This window comes from Arvicanthis niloticus, chromosome 23 (assembly GCF_011762505.2).
Source record: "Arvicanthis niloticus isolate mArvNil1 chromosome 23, mArvNil1.pat.X, whole genome shotgun sequence".
Lineage (NCBI taxonomy): Eukaryota > Metazoa > Chordata > Mammalia > Rodentia > Muridae > Arvicanthis > Arvicanthis niloticus.
In genome coordinates this window covers 29,445,658-29,468,291 of record NC_133430.1, presented here as the reverse complement: position 1 = coordinate 29,468,291, position 22,634 = coordinate 29,445,658, and the positions used below count along the sequence as shown (strand labels likewise).

The 22,634-nt window shown below is 51.3% G+C and overlaps 1 protein-coding gene across 2 annotated transcripts; it reads right to left on the bottom strand.

Moving 5' to 3' along the window:
- Positions 1-7,152: 7,152 nt before the first annotated feature.
- On the bottom strand, positions 7,153-17,864 carry Zdhhc22 (zDHHC palmitoyltransferase 22). 2 transcript variants are annotated; one of them, XM_076921574.1, is made up of 4 exons: positions 16,824-17,864; positions 14,538-15,077; positions 9,672-9,978; positions 7,153-7,889 (listed from the first exon to the last, which is right to left on the bottom strand). In XM_076921574.1, the coding sequence occupies exons 2-3, from the start codon at positions 15,061-15,063 to the stop codon at positions 9,713-9,715; spliced, it is 792 nt and encodes a 263-aa protein (XP_076777689.1). In that variant the 5' UTR covers positions 15,064-15,077; positions 16,824-17,864; the 3' UTR covers positions 7,153-7,889; positions 9,672-9,712. The 2 variants fall into 2 exon arrangements, with proteins under 2 accessions (XP_076777689.1, XP_076777688.1); XM_076921573.1 differs by having other exon boundaries at positions 7,153-9,978.
- Positions 17,865-22,634: the final 4,770 nt, after the last annotated feature.

Below are 22,634 nucleotides of genomic sequence, written 5' to 3'. Positions count from 1 at the left end.
GTGAAGAACATGAGGGCTGGGCGGGCTGTACTGGTCTTAGTCCAAGACCAGCTTTCTGCTTTGTACTTACAGTCAGTTAGTCAGCAAATCGGCCAGCTCCCTGCCTGCCTCTGGCACCAGGCCCAGACACCCAGAATGCAGCCTTTCCTGGGGCCTTTCCTGGAGAATAACTGCCAAATGGTTCTGTGCTTTCCAGCCTGTCCCAGGCCTCACCCCTCTTTATAACCATCCAGGCCAGGTGGGAGCTAAGGAACAGGACCAAGGTTGTCAGCCCCACCTTAGCTAGGCCTCACCTCTCTGGTGATTCAACCTCCTAGTTAGTGCGGTCTGTCCTTCACACCTGTGATAACCCCCTTCTGTTCACACCTCCACCTTCAGATACACCCACTGAGCTGCAGGCTCGGCTTCAGAGCAATAGTCTTTAGGACCTCTTAAAAAAAAATCCATGACAGGTCACACCCAGACCAGTTTTAGCAGCCTCTCCAGGAGGGAGGGCACCCTGTTGCACACCCATCAGTAGTTTCTGAAACTCCTTGGATGACTGCGAATATGGAGACCAAGTGGGAAGTGGGGACCAACGCTCCATGGAATAGTGTGGGCAGAAGCAGCTTGTGAGAAATGTAGAGTCCTGCTGCGTTTTAATAAGATCCCCAGGGCTTTCCTGAACTGCCAAGGGTCAGGGACACCACCCTTTTCCCTGTCCAAGTGCACTGCCAGGACACACACACACACACACACACACACACACACACACACACACACACACACACCATCTCATGCAATTCGCACATCCCTCTCAAACCAATAAGAAAACAAATCTGCAATTCATCCGGGAGTTCTTATTTAATTAGCACCTATGTGAGACTGCACCAGAGGCTTGGGCTAAAAGCAGGCTAGGTAGAGGCTGGGGAAGGTCTCAAAGGCTAATGGAATGTAGGTGGCAACTTCTTCACTCACCAACTGTGTGTTTCTGGGCAACTTTGAGCCCGGGTTTGTTTGTTTCTTTCTTTCTTTCTTTCTTTCTTTCTTTCTTTCTTTCTTCCTTCCTTCCTTCCTTCCTTTCCTTCCTTCCTTCCTTCTTTCCTTTCTTTCTTTCTTTCTTTCTTTCTTTCTTTCTTTCTTTCTTTCTTTCTTTCTTTCTTTCTTTCTTTCTTTCTTTCTTTCTTTCTTTCTTTCTTTCGAGACAGGGTTTCTCTGTGTAGCCCTGGCTGTCCTGGAGCTCACTCTGTAGACCAGGCTAGCCTCGAACTCAGAAATCCGCCTGCCTCTGCCTCCTAAGTGCTGGGATTAGAGCCCGGGTTTCTATCTCAGAATAATAATCACACTGCACAGGGCCGTGGCCATGATTGGGGGAACTTCCCTAAGCCAAGTACTCACCAGCCCTGGGACTAGGCTAGAGCAAGAAAGGACACTATTGTAACAAAGCCACAGGGTGGCAGTGAGGGAGGAGGCTACAGGTTGAAGAGCGAGGAAGGCTCAGTCCAGGAGCGTGCTCTACTGGGAACCTGCTGATGCACAACCCGGATGCTGCGGACCAGGTTGCTGGGTCCCCGCCCCTCTTGGCAGGCTATCTGTCCCCTGACCAATGCAGAGACGGGTCTCGGGTCAGCCTATTTTTGGTAGCATGGATCTGGGCTACAGACTGCGTTCTTTCCCTGCTAAAGCCCTTTGTGGCTTGGAGATGCAAACACACAGCAAGCTCTCGGGCCCTGGGGTGGGTCTCTTGCGGATGGTCCCCGAAGGCTGTGGCCTCAGGCGCGGCGGGCGGCGTCGCCCCCTCCCGGACGACGCGAGCACTGCATCTCCCCCTGTGTGGCCGGTGGCGAGGTGGAAACACCACCCCCAAGCGTGGTCTGAGTGATCGGGGGCTCCAGGATCCTCCGAGTGTTCTGTTGTCTCCTGTAATTTAATTGTCTCTCCCGAACGCGTTGCTAATTAACTCCTTTCTCTGAGAACCGCCACACTCTCTCCCCTGCTGTTATGGATTAATTACGCTGTTCCAATGAGGGATTTCTCAGCCTCGGTGGGCTCTGTGGATGGGCCTCGCAGCCTAGGGCTGGCCTGCCCCTTCCATAGCCATGCCTGGGCCCTGTGAGCAATCTCTACAGTCTTGGACTAAACGCAAGAATAGTTTCCTCCTGTTCGTGCGACCTCAGCAGCTTGTATCCATCAAAATCAAATTTATGTTATTTTATCTCCCGTCTTTCCAGCTCTCAAACTATACACACCCTACTGCTTCTCCTCTTAGGCTCGATTTCTGCTGTTTTACCCACTGTCCACAGCACAACAAGCTAAGTGGAAGGTTTGCGACAGGGCAGAGTGGGCCAGGTCACGCCGCACATCCACAGCACAGATAGGACTAGAACTCAGTTTTCCCGAAGCTTGGGCCAAACGGGGAAGGGTGTGGGGCAGCAGTCTGTGGCGAAGGACGCGCAGGACCGCTTTTTACCCTGAAGGTCTAGCTCTCAGTGGTGAGCCCTGCTCCCCTCTCCTTCGCTGAGGCTCCTGTTGAGGAAGTGCCGGGCCCCCTTGTGCAGAGTTTTGCATCTTCGATTTCCTCAGCCTGGAGGACTTAGCTTGTGAGCCACACCAGCTGCCAGCCAAGATTCTGCAGGAGGCCTCTTTCCTAGCATAGTAGATGAGTTCGTGTAGAGGCCCTGGAAGCCTATTCCCCCTGACAGCCGAGCCCCCCAACTCCCACCCCAATGCTTCCTCTACCTGAATCTCCAGGTGCTAGCCCTCTGACTGTTTAGTCTCTGTAGGGATGTAGCCAGAAGGAGCCTGGGCCTTTCTTTAGAGAGAAGTGTCATCCTAGAATCTAGAAAGCTGCTTTTCCCCCAGTGCAAAGTGGTCACTCCCCCCCCACCCCCCCCCCCCCCGGTCTGGGGAGGCCTGGCACATCACCAGCAGACCAGTCGTGAGCCTCCAGGCAGAGGGTGTGCCTAGTTCTTCCGTACCACTGCTTCCTGTGACATCCTAGCTGTTCGATGCATATGTTGAAGGAACGAACCCAAGAATTACCAAGGGAAGATTTGATTCCGTCTTCTTTTCAGCAAAGAACTTGTTGACTGTTTACAATAATTTACTGTTCAGAGGCTGGGGCTTGGAGGCAGAGGCTACACTCTGGATCAGGCAACAGGCTGTGAAGCTAGGCTCTGCCACTCACGCCCGTGAGCCTTGGGCAAATTAATAACTTCTCTGTGCCCCTCCCCCTCTTTTTTTTAAACTTGGAAAGTAGGGTTATAACAGAGCTGACTTCACAAGGTTGCTATAGGGACTTAATTAATATAAGTAAAGTTTGTGAATGACAAGGGCCAGGCAATGGGGGCTGCCCAGCTAATGTTAGTCATTATTTATCCTACTAGTAAAAATATGTCAGTATAGAGGGCTGGAGAGGTTAAAAGCTCGGGAGTAAAGGCATCACAAGCAGGCCAGAAAGGGGCCCCGATTTCCAGAGGTTCTGAGTTCAATGAATTCCCAGTAATCATCTCATCTATAATGAGATCTGCTGCCCTCTTCTGGCGTTCTGGGATACATGCAGAGAAAACATTTTACCCATAACAAATACATCTTTAAAAAAAAAAAAAAAAAAAAAATGTCATCATGGAGTTGGGGCCAAAACACCACTTGCTCCATTCCTGCCCTCCGAGGTGTGTAGTGCAGGCAGGAGACAACCCCACAGGAGGAGGCCAGAACAGCAATGGAGAAGCAGGGAATTCGAGCAGATGGTTCCAGACCAGTCTGGTTCAGGTAAGGCAAAGTCCTGTAGAGGACTGAGATGTGGACAGGCTGGAGCCATCTAGGCTAAAGATATCTGGGCAAAAGGAAGAACTATAAGAGGGCAGTAGGTCCTTGGACATAGATAGCCACAAGGGAATGCCTGGCCACGCAGGAAAAGGGTGATGGACACAAGGAAGGGTCCGCCCTACACTTCGGGGTTCTGATCTTTCTATAAGTGTTGTGGTAGGAAGGCTTCCTTTTTTTCCCTGTTTACTGAGGCTGTGCAGGAAGGCAGGAGCGGTAAGACACGCTCATGATCCCGGCTTTGGGCACAGGGCGTCAAGACATTTTTATGTTCCCACCTGAATTCCTCAGTAGCTTTGGACAGACTCCTTCAGAAATGGTCTCCAATATGGGGGCCATTCAGACATCAACTGGCACTTTCTTTGCCCAAAGGGCACCATGAGTGGAGGTGAGGCATGGTTTCATAAGAAATTGTCACAGATGAGTCAGGGTCCCGGGAGAGCATAGCCTAAGGACAGGATCCTTAACTCTAGCTTCAGGAGGTAGCGCTGTCACTTCCAAATCCTGACTCTGAATTCCCAGAAACCACAGGAACCTCTGTCCACACACAGCCTTCCATCCTCCGTGCCTGGTGTGCTTCTCTGGATCCTGCCTGATCTACACGTCGCCTCCTCTGGGAAGCCTTCCAGCCCACCCACGTTTGAGGGGGTGCCGCGCTGCCCTCCAGGCTTCCGTAGCACCTTGTCTTTCCTTCAGCCTGCTCCTACTGCTGAATCACAGCCGTCTGCAATTTGTCTTCTTTCCCGTAAGCTCCCTGAAGTCTCATTCATCTTTGCTCTTCTGGTTCTTGGCATCGTGCCTGGTACAGAGTCAGCCTCAGTGAATGTTTGAGGGATGAGCGGAGTAGCCGGGCCTGCACTGTGTACACGGAGAACATGGAGGGTAGGAGGAGAGGAGCCGTTCCCAGGCACCTCCTGCCCCACACAGCAGACTCTTGGGACCCAAGCAGTTGGATCCTTAGTTCCCGCACATCCTGTCTTTAAAGTTGTTTAAAAATTACTTTTAATTGCACGAGTGTGTCTGTATGTGTGTGTTGATGTGTCCCTGTGTCTCTGTGCATGAGTGCAGATTCCTGAAGAGGCAGTGGAGCCCCATGGAGCTGGAGTTACAGGTGCTTGTGTGAACCGCCTCATGTGGGTGCTGGGACTTGAACTCAGATCCTCTAGAAGAGCAGTATGTCTTCTTAATCGTGGAACCATCTCCTCAGCCCCTTCTCACCTTCCCCTTCCCTCTTCTCTCCTCCCCTCCTCCCTCCTCTCTGTTCCCCCTCCCCCTCCTCTCTCCTTCCTCTCCCCTCTCTTCCCCTTCCCTCCTCCTCCTCCACCCCCTTCTCCTCCTCCTTCTCCCTATGGAGGACATATCTCAAGCATCCCCGTGACTGTACCTGGAGGCAGAGCAGGACCATGTGAAAGACACAGGACACAAAGAAGATCCAAGGCACTTGAGGAGCAGGCAAAGGTACAGACAATGGCGAAGACCATGGAGGTCCTAGGGACAGAGGTTATTTCCTGGGAGCTAAGGGCCAGCTATTTGCAGCAAAACGGCCATACGTTCAAAATTTTCTCAGGCTTGTCCCTTTCTCAGAGTTTTGTGTGTTCCTGGACCTAAGAGTGAGGTTGCTTTTACCTTGCTTGACCAGCGCTAGGTTATGAGCTGAAACAGTACACACACTGTCTGAGGGGATGGATGCTCAGGCACTGAGTGGAAAGAGACAGGTGCCTCCTTCCCTTCATCATTGAATGTAAAGCCAGAGGACCTATGGCTTCTTTCTGAAATAGGCACCTGGCCGTCACCCTGCTTTGGGGGCTAAGAGTTGTGCTGCAAAGTGTACTTGCAGATGCCCTCCCAGAATTCCTTTCTCCACCGAGGTGACAGAGTGGCTGGTTAACTATGACATTATCAACTGCTTGATAAGCCAATGCTAAAGGCATGTACTCCTGTGGCCCAGAGCCTCAGCATCCTGCCCTCCCTGGCCCAGTGTCCCTGTCACCCTGTCCTTCGACATCACCTGATTTACTCTGTTTCAGCCTGCTGGCCACCTTGGATCCTCTCTCTGTGGCCGTTCCAGTCATGTCGCGTGTCTGAGAATTGCCTCTCACCCACCATTCCTCTTTCCCAGCCCACAGCGCCACCTCCACCCAGATTATATGTTCAGGCCACCCCATTTCCTCTATCCTCCAAGACTCTTTCTTTTTCTTCTTTGCAGTCTAGTACTGATCCCACCATGCCAAAATGTCTGCGTTTCCCTATATTGTCCTTCAAACTCGTTACAGATACCCTCACTTGGTGTTCAAAGCCTTTCCAGTCATACAGCAGCTCTTGGCTTTCCCTCCCTCTCACCGTGATGGCCTCTGTGCTCCAAGGCTCCAGGCATGGTCTCTTACCCAGAAAATCCTTCTTCATCTCAAGCTGCCGAAATCTCATCCATCTACCCAGGCCTGCACAGATGAAAACTCTACCCTATCCTGACAACTGAGCAAAACCCCAGGAGCCTCTCCCAGAGCAAAACCTCCACAGCCTCAGAGGTTTCTGAGCCTGCAATACTCAGAACATGGCACTGGGGAAGCAAGCACTCAGTATTAATTGTTGAGCAGTGACTAGATACCTCACCTCAGCTAAGCATCAAGGGTACAGGGCTGACAGGGGCAGCTGTGGTGTTAGCCTGTGGGTGACAGGCCATGTTCTCTAGAACAAGCTGACAATGGGCTTCCTGGTCTATCAGGATTTGGCTTGCTGGCTGCATGTTGGCTGGGGCTTTGATAGTTCACACAAGATCAACATTTGTCCTTTGTGCCCCATCTGTCCAGGTCTGCATGTCTTCAGGATGTTTCAGAGGCTATAGTCTCAAGAGCTTGGTATCCTCTTGGCAGCCCCCAAGGCAGTGAGCCTGAGAAGTCAGGAGGCCCTGCCTTGTAGCTGAGATGAAGAGGCAGATGGTCTCCCTTCCTCTTCCCTACCTTCCCCTCTATATCAAGGAGGAGGAGGGAAAGGAAGAGTCTCAGGTGAGACTTTTCATTCCTGGTCTCTGAGGTACCATAGACCTACTGCCCACAAGTGCTAAGAGTCACACTACCACACCACACAACAGGCCTTGACCAGACACAACAGACATGGGTGTGTGGGCAGTGAGAGAAATTGAAGCAGAGTCCTGGATTAGTGCCAGATTGTTCAGTGAACCTGAGGTCATAGGGAGGACCAGGGGCTGCAGAAGGGCATTGCTCAGGGAAGCCTGATGTAGTTACTTACCCACTGGAGCAGAAGTATTCCTAATCACTGTAAATCTGTACCAGCACATGCTGACTGTGCAGTCCTGATACCAACCAGACAGACAAACCACATACAGTTGAAAACCACATATTTTATTAATATTCTTCATTAACAACAGAGGCCATGTGTTCAAATGCTACTCAAGTACCACACCTGGCAGTCTCCCCACAGCCTCTCCATCCCTGACCAGCGTTTAAAGGGCTGGCCACCGGAAGTATTCCCTTTTCCCCCTGGGATGTCAGGCTCCGTAGTACTGAGCCTGGACAACGTAGGGCTGGCTTTCAAGTTTGGATTCTATGGTCAAGAGAGCTCTAAGGCCTGAACTGTCCGGACATCTCCCCTCCCTTGTTTCTTCATGTTGCTAAAGGAGTGCCCAGAACTGTGAGTGGAGATACCTCGAGTGGCTCTTCCACTGAGGAAGCCTGGGCTCCCCTTCAGCCCTACCACAACATTCTTCTACAGGGGGCCACCTGCAATGACTGCCAGGAAAACAGAGTGCAATGGCAGGAGTCATCTCCCCTCCCCCACCCCCGATGGTGGGCATCTGGATTGCCAGTGCTTGATACAGATAGCTAGGATGAAAGGATAGAGTATGAGCAAACGGGTGGGGGGGGGGGGAGGGAGGGCCCGAAAGAATACCTGCTGAAGTAGGACCTGTGAGCAGGAAAGCCATTACTACATTAGCCCTCTGGAGGGCGCCAAAGCCGAGCCTGAGTAATATCCTTTCACTCCAGCAATTCACACTCTTCTTGGGCAGTGGCTGGGGTTACTGTGGCCACCCACTGGACATTGCAGAACATCGGCTTCAGTCTCAGCGCCTGTGTGGATGTTATATTGGGCCTGGGACCAAGTCAGGAGAGGGTTTTCATATGGCTCCCACCCCTTCATATGCCCCAGGGGTCTGTCTGGTCCTCTGGGCCTCAGGATACAAGACTGTGTCGTTATCTAGAGCTAGCCAGACTGGCCAGGAATGGACTGGCAATTGCACCCCAATATTCTGTCATTCCCACAAACTCCTCAGGGCTAAGTGTGACCTCCAGGTTTTTCTCTCCCTAAGCTAGCTGCACCAACCTGGCTCTAACATAGTTGTATCTCCCTGTCCTCCACTGCTGCCCTCCCCCACCCCCCAGCTACTGCTAACATCAGGAAGGCCTCTTGGTGGCTGGATTGTGTGCAGAAAGTCCGTGTCATGATTTTCATACTCTTTCCATGGTTACCCTACCTCCTGCCCCATGAAAGCAGGTAACGCTCTTGTCTCTAAAGATCTTGTTTTTTCTTCTTTTTTTTTCTAAATATTTATTTATTTTATGTATGTCAGTACACTTTGCTCTCTTCAGACACACCAGAAGATGGCATTAGACCCCATCACAGATGGTTATGAGCCACCATGTGGTTGCTGGAGATTGAACTCAGGACCTCTGGAAGAGCAGTCAATGCTCTTAACCTCTGAGCCATCTCTCCAGCCCAAGATCTTGTTTCTAATGATCTTGTCCCTGGGCCCGGCAGTATCAAAGAATACATTGAAATCAAGAAGTGGAAAAGGATATCTAAGTTCATCTAGAACAAACTAATATAAGAAATCTCTTCTGGTAGATAACCACCTAGATCCCTGTCAAATACCTCCAGTGGCTAGCACTCACTCCAGGTACCATTCAATCACTGGCTGGTTTTGGCTGCAAAAGAGTTAACCCATTTGCCCCTCCCTCCTTCCCCTCTGATACTCTCTCTCTCTCTCTCTCTTTGTCTCCCTCTCTCTGCTCATAACAACACTCCTCACCTCCGCCCCTCTTACATACACACACACACACACACACACACACACACACACTTATATAAGGCTATATAAGAAACACAGGTCTCTTATTACTTATGGGTAAATAACTCCCTCTTCTGTCTCCTGTCTTCCCTCCCCAATATCTAGCAAAAAATTCTGGAGACTGGAGACCAAAGTGAAAGGCCAGAGAAATTCCAGAGAAAAGAACTATCCAGCTAACTCCTGGGCTGGCCAGATGGGGCAGAGGACAGGTTTAAGAACACCAGGCCATTGATTGCTGTCTCTAGGGAAAGGGCCTCGTACTTGAGCTAAGCAGCAAGGGCCTGTGCTCCCCCCTCCCCAACACAAATGCTACTGACTATCCCTCATGGATGAGGGTGGATCCCTATCCCTTCCCATTCTCACTAGAGGCAAAGCTTACTTGACTGTCTCTCATGCATGGTTTAACCACCATTTACCAGCCTCTCCGATCTGTGGAATCTCCTGCTAGCAGCAAGAATGTAGTCTCCACCATCAACACAAAGAGAAGGGCTTTAGCAAAAGCAGCAATGACCTGAGACCCAAGAGTGGATGGGCCAGGTGGGGGCAGGGAAGGGCTTCTCCTCACCCAAAACCTCAAAGTTCAAACACCCTAACAATTTAACAGCTCCCTACCTGGCTGGCCCTCGAGCAGCCTAGTGGTGGCCAGGTAGCCATTTCCCTTCCATGTCAGGATGCACCTGTTAATATATCCTCTGAGGACTGAAGACCTGGGGTGGCTATAAGGCCCTTCCTAGGGGAGGGTGTGATGTGTCACAGCTGGAGACAAGGGTGCTTGTGGTCTTACGTTCAGGAGAAACTGAGAGAAATGGCAGGAGTGCTTGCCAGCTATTTGTCCTGCTGCTTCGAGCTCTCTGCGCCGACATTGAACATGGGGACCAGCAAGCCAAGCAGCCACCTTTTCCCGAAGACCTCTTGTAAGTTCTTGCGCCAGGGCCGGGATCTCACAGCCACGCCCTTTCGAACCTGGTAGCGGGTTTGCCCCCGGAGGATCAACAGCAGTTGGTGGCAGCAGAAACCGGCGCAGGCCAGGCCGACAGCAAACCAGAGGTAGAGCATGAGGATGACGAACATGTCAGAACCGAGGACAGCTCCTGCGTGGGGGGAGGGGAAACACCAGACCGCTTTACACCCAGGCCACGTACCCAGGCGCTCCGCGCTCTGGCGCTTTCCGCTGCGAGACAGGGAGAGAGGCTCACGAGTTGGAAGTTGCGATTTGTAGCATTCTCAGCTCTGCAGCCTGGGAAGACTGTGGCTGAGCTCCTTGGCCCAAGTTTTCCTCAGTGCTGATGGCTCCTGAAGAGAGAGGGGGGAGAACCGGGTGCCTGGAGAGATGGAGAACAGGCTAAAAGAGCTCTGTGTAAAGTGCCCTCAGCAAGCCTAGAATCTGCACGTTTCCCTGCACAGTGCCCTCCCCCACCCCCATTTCGCTTTCTGGATTGGAAGCGGGTGGAGTGGGTCACAGGAGGAAAGAGGAGCGAGTTTGGGAACCTAAAGAGGGAGCTGGCACCTGGGCAGCTGTCTAGACTGCAGCCAGTTCTCCCTGTGAGGCTGGGAGCACTGTCTGGGAGGATCTGGGAAAGTGACAGCGTGATGGAGAACAGAACCTAGTCATGGGAACAAGTCACGAGCTCAGCCTCAAGGGCAGCACACAGAGCCGACTTAGAGAACAATTATCATCAGTCATTAATGTTAATGAGAGAAGGAGACACTGGAACATTCAGCCAAAGCAGTCCGGTCAGTCAAGTCAAAGAAACCCTTAAGGCCATCACTTCAGCACCCTGGCGCTGGACAGCACCCTCTCTACACCGGCTATAAACCGAGCACTTCCTGTGGCTGTACTTTCTAAGAGACCTCATGCGTCCTTAGAGTTTGAGGTGGGGGGATTGGTCCATGCTGGGCTTGAATCTCTTAGCTGTGCGTTCCTTAACCTCCCTGAGCTCTAGGTTGTTCATCAGCAACGTGGCTACAAATGCTTCATAGGTTTTCGGGATTACAGGTGTTTGGAGTTGCCAGAGTTGTGGTTTATACCTGGTGCTGAATGCCATGACTTAGAGAAGGAGACTACATCTCCATATGTTTCATGTTTAAATCCCAAGACTCTCAGGCATTCCCCCCTGCTGCCTTTCCAGGGTCTGGAGCTCTGTCTAGGTTGTAGCTTTAGTGGCTGTAGTAAACACATCTACTTTGGCATGCTTAGCAGCCAGAGCAGTGGGTTGAGAATAGAACTTGGTTCCCTTTCTTATCTCCTGGGCAACACTCCACCTTCTCCAGAGAGGCTTGGGTGCCCGTGTAGGGATGTCAATGTACAAGCTACCTACAAAAATCCCTACTATTGTCTCCCCCCAAACCCCCAGCCTCTACTTGCCACAGCCTACCTCTTCCCAGGCTCTAGTTTCCTGACTCCTGAGACGTAGACTTTAACACCTGTCAGTCTGACAATCCATGATGGATTCATCCATGATGGATTCGGCAGCCAAGATGAATCGATCTGCTGGCTTCCTCACTGGAAGTATTTTCCTCAACCCTAGGAGCTTGGGCAGCAGGATTTTCTTTGCAAAGTTAGAGACAAATAGCTGCCTGGAGGACAGAAATCTTGTTCCAGCAGGCATTTAGAGAAGCCCCTCCACCATTGTTGGGGGCAGCAAAGAGACAGACTCAAGTAGAGCCAGGCCATCCCTTGACCCACTTTTTCCTTGTCAGTACAAATTAGCTTGGGCGGCTATGTGCAGGACAGAGACTCCTGGGGCCGTGGTGCTTTTCCAGCCTGAGAAATACTGATGTTCAAGCTATCCCTCAAGCTAGGATGTGAGAGACTCGGAGCTGTCAAGCTTATGCCTGGCTTGCAACTCAGCCCCAGGAACAAGTCAGGCAGACAGGATCCATTTACCACAAGTTTCTAAATCAAGGCATGAGGCAAAGACCTTTTGGCCTTTTGCTGGCTCCATGTAGCAGCTACAAAAGGCTATTCTGGGGACTTTCTTTCTTTCTTTCAAAGTGTTTGAAGTTACCTGTCCTGGCTGCTTCAGTGCCTCTAAACTATGTAATAATAGTTTCTCTTTCAAAAAAAAAAAAAAAAAAAAAAAAAAAGCACACAGGTTTCTTAAAGGATCTAAGAGATTACATCATCTAATTTTCTCTCTCCTTGCTCTCCCCCGACAACCATCTCTAACACTTCTGCCAAACCATCCCCCAGCATATTCTGTAATACATCTGGGCATAGGCAGTCCCCCCCCCCCCCGCCCAAGAGGCTCACTCAGCATGTAGCAGGACTAGACAGGCAGGGTGGAAAAGAATGAATCCAGAGTCCAAAACTGGATGGCTCAGAAGCAACTTAACCTTTGGCTCCCCAGTTTTAAAAAAAATAGCACAATACCTGCCTCCCAGATTTGTCCTAAAGATTGAATGCAAAAACACATGTCTAGGGGGACACAAAATAGATATTCAATACATTCTACTCTCCCCTTTCTCCTATGGGGCTGTCTAGTGCCGTCTACCAACCGATACTAATCCAAATGCCAGGGTGCATGTTAAACGGTGCCACTTCCATTCTTTAGATAAGAATGAGGCTCACAGAGGTGACACAAAGCCAAAAGTAAGGAAACCCTTTCAAGACTCCTCAACAGATCCCCTCTCTTACCTTTGGCTTTACCTGGAGTCAGTGGCCAGTAGTGTTTTGGAAGAAGCCCCCCTCCCCCCAAATAAAGGAAGGGGGTTTTCAAGGCCCCATTCAGAGCCATCTCAGGTGCTAGCGGCAGGTCCTGACTGCAGGGATAATTTTTGGATTAAACAACTGTCTTTGGTGTAGCCTCCTGCCCTCCCGTTCTCCTGAGCAGCTAGCTGAGAGGGTATGCTGTGAACCATTTGGACTGGGAACGGGGGAAGAAAAAGTCTCAAAGGAGAAGGCTGAATAGAGGGTCATATGTGTGTGTGGACAGGGCCAGGGAGGGATGTGAAGGGTGAGCGAAGAAGAAAGATGAGGTGGATCTGGTGATGAGAAGCCTTGAATTCATTTTTCCTGTGGGTATGGTGAAAGACGGTGAGGATCATTCTAAAGCCAGCACAGATGCTTGGGCCTTGAGGTGGGCATGGGCTGGCTTCTTTTTTTCCTCCCATTAGATCAAAGTGAGAGGCTCCCTCCCTTCCATATTTCCCAAACCTAGCACATATGGACAGGCCTCACGCCCAGACTTAAATCAAACCATTTCAAGGCCCTCCTTCTGGAACCACCCATTTTTATGGTTGGAGAGACTACTTGGAAAAGGATGTGCAATCAGGTTCTCTGGCTCGCCTCATCGCTGGCTCCACCTGCCTGCTCTCACACTCCACCCCCAGCCCACCCACCTACCCTCCCCCACCCTGCTTATTTCAGTCTTGGCAGCCTTCTATGCCAGCACCAAGATCCAGAAAGCCCCAGAGCTCCAAGTTCTGGGCCCAGCTTAACCACCAGCCCTCCAGAGATTTCTCATGGCTGGTCCTCCCTGGGCTCTTGTGTTCCCACTGCCAAATGGTACGGTAGTTCTGTCTGTGAAGAGCTGAGCTAAAGATACAACTGAAATGAGGGTTCCCCTGGGGTACAGAAGAAAATTTTAAGTACCCAGGCCAGGCCAGGCCAGGCTAGGTGTCAGGTGTCAGGCTCTCAGTAGAAGTAGCTGTCTTTCTTTGACCCTGGAAGGTGTTTTGGAATATGGACCCCGAGGAAGAGCATGGAATTGTGATTTAAGCACCTAGATACAAGCCAGAGACAGCCATTCCAGGGAAGTAAGACACTAGACAGTTCACTTAGCCCCAGCTAAGACTCAGTTTATCCAAGAAATGGACCTACAAACACCAGACATACATCTTTGTGTCCATAGTACTAATTATAGAGATCAAATTGGTCGGAATTCAAGGTCAAAGGTGAGGAAAGAGTGGACGGCAAGGAAATAGAGACATGTGCCAAGGTCAGGTAAGATAGAACTGCCACCAGAAACAGAGTCTCCCAGGGCCAGGTTATCTCAGGATGTTCTTAGAGACATACATTTCAAACTACAGTCCTCACCACGGTGCCTATGTGAGCATTATCAAGGACTCGTGTGCTTGGCTCCAGCAGGTGTCAGAGCCTTCGAGAGGGTCAGATCCCATGCCAGGCTGGATCTGTGGCATGTCAGCTTGTAGCCAGTGAGGTGGCTCTGAGCCTCCAAGAGTCTGGTTTAGTCTAACATAGTGGGTGGGAGGTTAGAGGTTAGCCTCCTGCTCAGCCCAGCCTGAAGTCAAGTTTAGCCTGGGTGTGGTTGTTTGCTAAGAACTCCTGAAGGAGTGTGTGAGTAGGCCTGGGGTCCAGGTCCATGGAGAACATAGCATGAGCTCTGAGGGGATATGCCTGGCCTGAGAAGTGTTAGCTTGGGTACCATAATTTTATGAGTAATATATAGTATGAAAGACGAGGAGGGTGGGATGCCTGACAAAATAGAGCATGCCCAGTTCATCCTAATCGCTGAGAGATTACAATCTGTTCTCTTAGTATGCCTCCTGGAACACTGGGGCATAATCGTACCAAACAACTGTTTAATCTGACTGTTTGAGCCGAGTATCCTGTGCTTTTATTTGAGAAAACTTGGGGTTGGGCTAGGAGGTCGTGTTTGGCGAAACCTGTCTGCCACAGCCCACTCACCGGAGAAGAATTGGCTGATTGAAGTGGGCAGGAGCGTGAGGAAGGCCAGGGGGTGGGCGAAGGAGATGGAAAGGACAGCTGAGATGTAGGCCACTCCGGCCACCATGGAGTAAAGGCAGGCCAATGAGGTGTAGAGGCAGAACAGGATGAAGTTGCGCATGTTCCGGCTGCCGATGCAGTTGCCGGTGAAGAAACAGTGATGGTCATGCCTCAACGTGACTCGGGAGCACACTCGGCAGAAGTGGGTGCTGGGTGGTGGGCACTGAGGTCTCTGGGACGAGGTTCCCTGGCAGGCACCCAGGTCGTCTGGGGAGTTCTGGATGACCAGGACGTAATTGCCCAAGGCATTGGCTGAGAGGAACAGGAAGAGCGCCCCGTGAAGTACGGCAGGTGAGAAGAGCTGGGTGGCTGTAGGGTCCTCACGCATGCTGGGCAGGAAGAGGAAGAGCTGCAGTACGAAGGTCACCAGGGAAATGCAAAGAAAGTAGGCGGGGGCCACCACGTTGAGCAGCCGCAAGGCCAGCATCCTCGATTACATTCCTAAGGGGCGCAAGGAGAGAGGAAGCCTTACAGCGTTGTCCAGGGCGTTGTCATCATGGCACTCTTCTCCTTGGTCGAGGGTTCAGAGGGCTGAACACAAATCTCCCAAACCCTGCCCTTGGATCACCCTTTCCAGTTTCCCTAATTTGGGACCAAACATAGCTGGTCAGCATCTGACCAGACCTACTTTGGCTAAATCCTTGTTGCCTTGGAGTCTGGAGAGGTACAAGGAGGGAAGGACCTGTTTGCAGTTTGGAGTGATTGTGTGTGGGGGAGGGGAGGGGTTTGGGAGCTGAGCGGTGAAGCCGCTACTGTATCACAGTAGTGGATACAACCCACTTTTGGGATTTCTGGCTGAGGCTTCCCTAGCAGAAAGAGAAGGATGGGAGTTGGGGGTGGTGGGGGAGAGAACCGGTTGACTCTGGGAGATCCTGATTCATTCCTCCCCCTACTCCTACCTTGAGCAATATTCTGTTACCTCACCCGTTACCCACAGCTCTCTAGAAGTAGCCATGCTGTGGATCATGCTATGTGTTTCCTTGTGTGTGACTGTACGTGCAATTTGTGTGCGTCTGGGTAGTGTGTGTATACCTACTCCCTGACACCTGGCTTTTCTCTTAAAAAAAAAAATCAGTTAAAACACTGGATACAGTCACACCTGTTCGGGTGCTTGGGTAGGGTGGAGGAGCCAGAGTACCTGAGTCACTGAGTCCTGGACAGTTCGTTTTCCAGCCGCTGGTTGCCCTGACTATTTCTATAAAATCTTTGCAAAGAGTGTTTTCCTTTGAGGCAATTAAATTGAAATCCCCCATTCGCACCCGCCTTTCACTTTCCTGGCGGGAGAAACCCAAACAATCCCCAAGGCGCCGAAACCCTTTCGATGCCAAGAAGCCCGTCCTGGGTGGACTAGTGGATGCCTGGCAGCTTTTTCTAGGATGAACTCCCCCCCCACACACACACACACAGAGCCGAACGCAGCCCCACCCCCTACAGCCCGGGCCCCTTCCCAACTTCGGATACCACTGGGAAATACGTTTCATGTACCGAGAAGAACTTTCCAGTGATCTAAGTAATCGGCCAGAAGGAGACACGAAAAAAGTTCTGGGAAGGTGGTTGAACCCAAGATGGATGGATACCATGGGGGCCTGGGGGCCAGGCTGTCCCGTCCGGGCCGAGACATTGGTCACCTTGAAATCTTTTCAGGTGACAGTGCCCGAGGATCTGGGGACCTGCGGCCTCTCTGCACTCTTGGGGCGTAGTTCAGGGCAAGCCTGGGGGCGACTGCTGGGGGCTCACCCCCGCCCCCGTAGCCATGCATCCCCGGAGGCCACGGGGGCGCTGCCCACTCCATAGAACCCTAGGTACCGGGCTCCAGCGAGGGAAGCAAGTGTCTTCCCGGCGCCAGTCGCCAGGGGGGTGCGGGAGCAGCCTCCAGATGCGCCGCGGCTCTGGGAAGGCAAAGGACAGGGGCTGGGGGGGGGGGGGAGTGCGGGGCGCAGGGTGGGCGGCTGCAGCCCGGGCCCTGTGTCCCGCAACGGTCCGCAGAGTGGCAGGCGGCGGCGAGCGTGGGGAGCTGTCCGCTCAGCACCGGCGTCCGCCTCTCCGGCCTCCGAGGGCGGCACCGGAGCCCTGCGGACCCAGACAGCGCGGGCACCCACCGGTTCCTCAGCCACTGCCTCCTGGACGCCCGGGCAACCGCCCCCCGGAGCAGCCGCAGCGCCGCAGAGGGCTGGGGAACGAACTCACCGAGCTCCAGTCGCGACAGGAGGAGCCCCGGACGCCAACCCTGGTCTTCCCCGAGGCTGCAAAGTTGTGGGCTCGCCCGACTGGCTCGCAGCCTCCTCACGCTTCGCTTCGGGGGACTGGGCAGGTAGCGGGGGTGTGGGAGGAGGGAGCGGGCAGCTGCCGCCCTCCTACTTGGGTGCGAGAGAATGGGGGCCAGGAGACTGCGGGGATGGCAGCTGGGTACCCCCCCCCCAGCTCCGCCACCCCTCCCTCCGCTCCTGGGGGCGGTGCTCTGGCCACTGGCTCAGCACTGAGGACTTGCCCCCCACACTCCCGCCCTTCTCGCTCCCCCCCAAGGGAGGATTGTGGCGCCCTGCCTTACTGCAACCCTGGTTCCAACCGTGAGATGGGGATTCAGCCTTCATGCATAAGCTCCAGCCATACCCTGACCTCCCTTCCTCCCCTCTTCCTGTTTGTGACCCCTCCCTGCTGGCGGCTAGGACCAAGGAAACCTTGTGTGTAGGTGGGGGATGGGGTGGGGGTTATGTTAAGAGCTCAATTTACCAGGGTAACACCCATGAAGATCTCAAAAGGGCTGTGAGCTGAGGGGTGAGAGCCAGTCTACCTGGGTGTGGGTATCCACCGTTTACCACTTACTGGGTAAGCCTACATTCCAGTGTGTTGTGTAGAACAGAGGACTGGATGACAGGAGCTATAAAGCCTGCTTGGGATGGGGACCATTCATACCCCAGGTCATCATCGTTAACCCTACAGACTGGCCCTTTCCTTAGTAAGAGGCACAGTGCTGAACCCACGACACAACGGCTGCATTCATCCTCCAGTGTGATCCCTGAAGCTAGCTGAGCACCATTCTAGGGACAAGAAGGTGACACTAAGCCACATGCCCAAGGTCATGCAGCAGGTGAGGGGGTGGGCTGGGTTTGAACCTGGTTCTAGCACAATGCTCCTGCTCTCAGCCTCTGCCCATGACAGCATCACTCGAGGACAATGGGGTTTATACACAGAGCTGGGACTCTGAAGCTCCTCCTGTTTCTGTCTTCTTTTCATGCTTTCTCATGTGTGTGCCACGAGACACCAAGAGGGTCGTAACATCAGTGTATGGCAAACATGTGTGTGTGTGTGTGTGTGTGTGTGTGTGCACACTCACGTACCCACCCATGTAGGGGGAAATCTAAGACCATGAAACATAGCAAGAGTATCAATGCCTTTACCAGCCTCAGTTTCCCAAGCTGCCATGGCTCTTCCATCACTGCCTTCTCCACTCCTCTCTGTGTGAGTAGACATAATAAATGCTTATTGCTATCTCTACTGGTTGATTAAAACGAGCAATCCTTTGAAGTGAAGGCCATATGCCGATCGGTTTAGCCTCTATTTTGGAATCATCAGACACTGTTTTCTCTGTATTTTATCAGCATACATAAAAATAAAAAAGGGGCCAGGAAACCTTTTCATGTTCTAAAAGAATCTTATATATAAAAGGAAAAACAGCATGCCAGGAGGCAGCTTCTGAGACTCCAGTGGCCCCAGGACAGACACGAGGAAGCACAGGAGTCTTTTTCCTTCCACCGAAGCTTTGAGTCACAAGTTGCTTGGCCCCTTACACAAGCTCTGCCTGCCTCTGCCTACACACAGGCCTGGGATTGAGGGGGTCCAAAGGGCTCCGTCTGGGCCATACTGATTAAAATATCTCCATTCTTTAAATACCTTGGGAGTTGGGCGTATTTCTAATTTTATTTTGCATAGTGGTGTGTGTGGGGAAGGTGAGTGTGTGTGTGTGTGTGTGTGGTGTGTGTGTGTGACTTTGTGTGTGAGGGGTAAAAAGAAGGATCTAGGCATGTGAGAAGATGTCAGTGGGGGAAGGGAGTAATCACTTAGGAGGGAGGAGACAGGTGGTTCAGATAGGAGTAGACCGGATAATTATTTATTTAGAAACCAAACTTACCAACAAGAAAGGCCACTAGAGCTGGAAGTCTAAGCCTAGTGATTCCTCGGCCCCTTAAAGAACTGAGGGAGAGAAAGAATGGTCAAGTGCTTTGCCCTTGACAGAACCCCATAGGGAGGTCAACTTGAAACTTCACTTTGATACTGCCTTGAGTCAAGCAGAGAAAAACGTGATTGTCACTAGGCAGCCGGCTGAACCTGAGCAGGTGCTCTAGCCTCTCTGTTCTCTGCATCCTCATCCTTAACGGGAGAACACTGTCCAGGCTTGTGATGGCAGCCACGCTGTGCTGGAGGTCAGACCCGGGGAGAGGCTATAACTCTCTTCTGCATCTGCCTTCTCTCTTCTGGGCTCCCATCTTTAGCCTTCTGTCTTCTTCTTTTTAAAATGAGAGCTTCTGTCCTGTATTAGAAATATTAGGGGTGGGGCATGTCTCTGATTTGCCCTGAGAAGACCAGACCAAATATTCTGGCTGACGAATCCATACTGGTCTCCCTGGAAAGAAAAAAAAAATCTGTATTTTGAGGTTTTGAAATGTCTGGTGAAGACACATTTGCCCTTGATTTTTCCATCCGGCCGCCACCCACCCTGACGATAGTCTTGCTCTCCACAAACAGTGTCAGAAGCCCTCTCTGACACTTCTGGTCCCCTTCTCATCTGCTCTCATACCTGAGCTGTGATGGCACCTGCAGGGGTTCCTGAGGGGGCAGGGACTTGGGCAAGCGCCTGATTGCTGCCTAGCACTCTCCTGGAGATGTGTGCTATAAATCTTTCAATTTAGCAGTATTATTTGAATGAAGTAAATTCCCTTCCAAGTGGCAATCATTCCATTTTTACAAAATAAATGTAGCATCCAGAGGAAGAAACTCCACAAAGTGAGCAGTCCCTTCTCCCTGGGATGACAGACCTCCCACCCCATGTCTGTCAGGCTCCCCACATGTAGATGGAGGCTGTCCCTTGATGCAAGGAGCTGGGGTGAAGAAGGCTGATGGGTAATGTTTCATTTTTATGCTCTTAGCACGGGTAGATTGTGGAGAATGGAAACTGGGGTCTCAAGGGTAAGCAATAGTCTGAAATGAAGACGGTAATAGATATCCCTAGACAGGATGCTCTCTACAGCCAACAACTAACCGCAGCCACGAGCAACCACAAAGTGCTTCCAAGCCTCAGGAAGCTTAATAAGAAGACGCCATCCCTGCCCACCCAGATTTGGAAACCATCTTAATGTGATCTTCATCTCAGCCAGCGGAACACATCGGAATTGGATTATCACAGCACTGCCTTCATTCTACAGCAACTGCATTACTTTGATGTAATAAGGTAGTCGCTTCTCAAAATTAAAATTTCATTCCACAAGTCTCTCCATAGCCTCATAGCTGGGAGGGAAAGCAATATTAAACCCATTTTTCTTCCGAGAAAACTGAGGCGCAGAGATTTGCCACAGGCTAACCCATAAGCCTCTCCTGTGTAGGATTTAAAATGCTATGTGAAAGGCTGGGCATGTTGGTGCATTCCTGTGATCGTGGAACTTGGGAAGTGTTAGTAGGAGAATCAGGACTTTGAGGTCATTTATCCTCCGCTATGCCTGGCCCATCTCAAAAAAACAAAACCAAAATAACAAGCCAACCAATAAATGAACCTCCCTCAATATGATTCATCAACGCTTGTCTTTTCAGGAACACGACATTTGAATAGAGAAAGCAGGCAGGTCACACGCTCTCTAGAACAAGACCCCACCCTTTCCTTTAGCTAAAGCTGCACTGTTCTTCACACATGTCCCACCAGTTCTGTAACAGGTATCCCCGAAACACTTAACACCACATGATCATAAATCCTGTTTACTGTTTGTCTCTCTTGATTAGAATGTCAGCCCCCTGAGAGCCGTATGTGGACTCTTTATCACCCTGTGTCCCCAGGGCTTAGTGCAGTGTCCTGTGTGTAGTGAGTGTTCAATACACATTAGCTGCCCAAATGAGTGGACACTAGGCAGGACACAGACACACTCACTCACATGATGCCCCCAAGTGCTCTGCTGTTCGTGGTGCTACAAAAGGTGGGTATGACACAGACATAGGTGTCCAGCATCCAGGCCCAAATGTCAATGTAGAAACCACAGGTTTGGATGACAGGTAAGCCCACAGGCCTCTATGATAGGATGCCTCGGGGTAAAAACCTTTGTTTAGCTTGGAAGAGCCCTCTTTGCTGTGCTCAGGCCTCAGAAGGATGCATGAAATCCTTCCCAATTAGCCACGCTTTTCTGGGACCACTTAAGCAGCTCTGGTAGGGATGTTGATAGCCAGGGACCAACAAGCAGCTCAGCTCATAGGTGGGGGGGGGGCGTAGCAGGATTAATTGGCCCTTTTATCTCCGAGCATGAAGGAGGTGGGAGAGTAACCGGGTGGGAAAGAAGGAGGAAGCAGAGGGTAGGGCAGAGGGAAGGGGCAAGGAGAGGAGAGGAGTAGAGATGGGGGTGGTGAGACTGTGCTTGTCTGGCACCCCACAGTTTATGTCTTCATGATGGAGGAGGTTCTGGAGTCACAGGAGGGAATCGTTGGCCTCTACTGAGAACTCTCCCATGCCAGGTGTCCAGAATGGGAAGGAATGAGGCAGAAGCCGACATCTCAATTAGAAGGGGGAGGGAGGGAAGACATGAGCAATGAGGTCACCACAGGGCCCTTAGCTGTTCAGAGACCACTTGCGTGTGTCCTTGCAGCCCTAGAGCAGCAGGCAGCACATACCTGGAATCTCTGATCCCTTCTACCTCATTCATCTGTCCCAGCAGAGAGGACACGGCTCAGGAGCGAGGCCGTGTGGTCTGCCGATAAAAGCTTAAGTGTTTGGTGTTCACTGACCTGGACTGAATCGCTTTATTCTTACCCATTGTCTAACCTTGGCAAGTTCTTCTGCCTCCCTGAGCCTCCAGTGACATCTCCACGACGTGTGAACCAACACATTTAATTAATTGATTAATTAATTAATTCATTCATTTAAAAAAAGATTTATTTTATTTATATGAGTACTTTGTAGCTGTCGTCAGACACACCAGAAGAGGGTATCTGACCCATTACAGATGGTTGTGAGCCACCATGTGGTTGCTGGGAATTGAACTCAGGACCCTTGGAAGAGCAGCCAGTGCTCTTAACTGCTGAGCCATCTCTCCAGTCCTATTTCATTCATTCTTTATTATTTACTTGTTTTGAAATAAATGTAGCCTCAAACTTGATGTAGCTGAAGACAACTTTGAACACACAATCTCCCTGCCCATAACTTCTGAGTGCTGGGGTTACGGGTGCCACCGTGCCTGGTGTGCATGATGCAGGGAGTCAGAGGCAGGGCCTCTTGCACACTAGGCAAGCATCAACGCCTTATCTCTAGCCACCATCCTGAGTTTTAAGCAGCAAAAGAGTCATGTCAGGAATAGCTTCCTGTCTACCTGACATGGCCTCTAGCTTGCTGTCCACACAATCCTGTCTACTTTGGGGTACTTACTCTGGGTATCTTTCATATGCAGTGTCTTTTCCCCCTTTTCTCTTTCTCTCCCTTTCATTTTGAGACAGTCTTACCATGTGAAACTTTGGCCAGACTGGAATGCACTCTGTAGATCAGGCTAGCCTCCAACTCAGAGAGGTCCACCTGCCTGTGCATCCTCAGTGCTGGGATTAAAGGCCTGCATCCCTCTACTGGCTGCTATACCTTTGTTTATTGCCTCTTTCTGTCAAAAGCCTCATTGGCAGGGTCTTACCTGGCAGCAGTTTTGTAGCCTACACCCAAACACAGAGTCTTGGGGTACGGAGGAGCTCGGTAAACCTTTGAATGAATTACAAATAAGTACAGTCATAAATAAATAACAAACTGTACCTCAGTATCTGAGG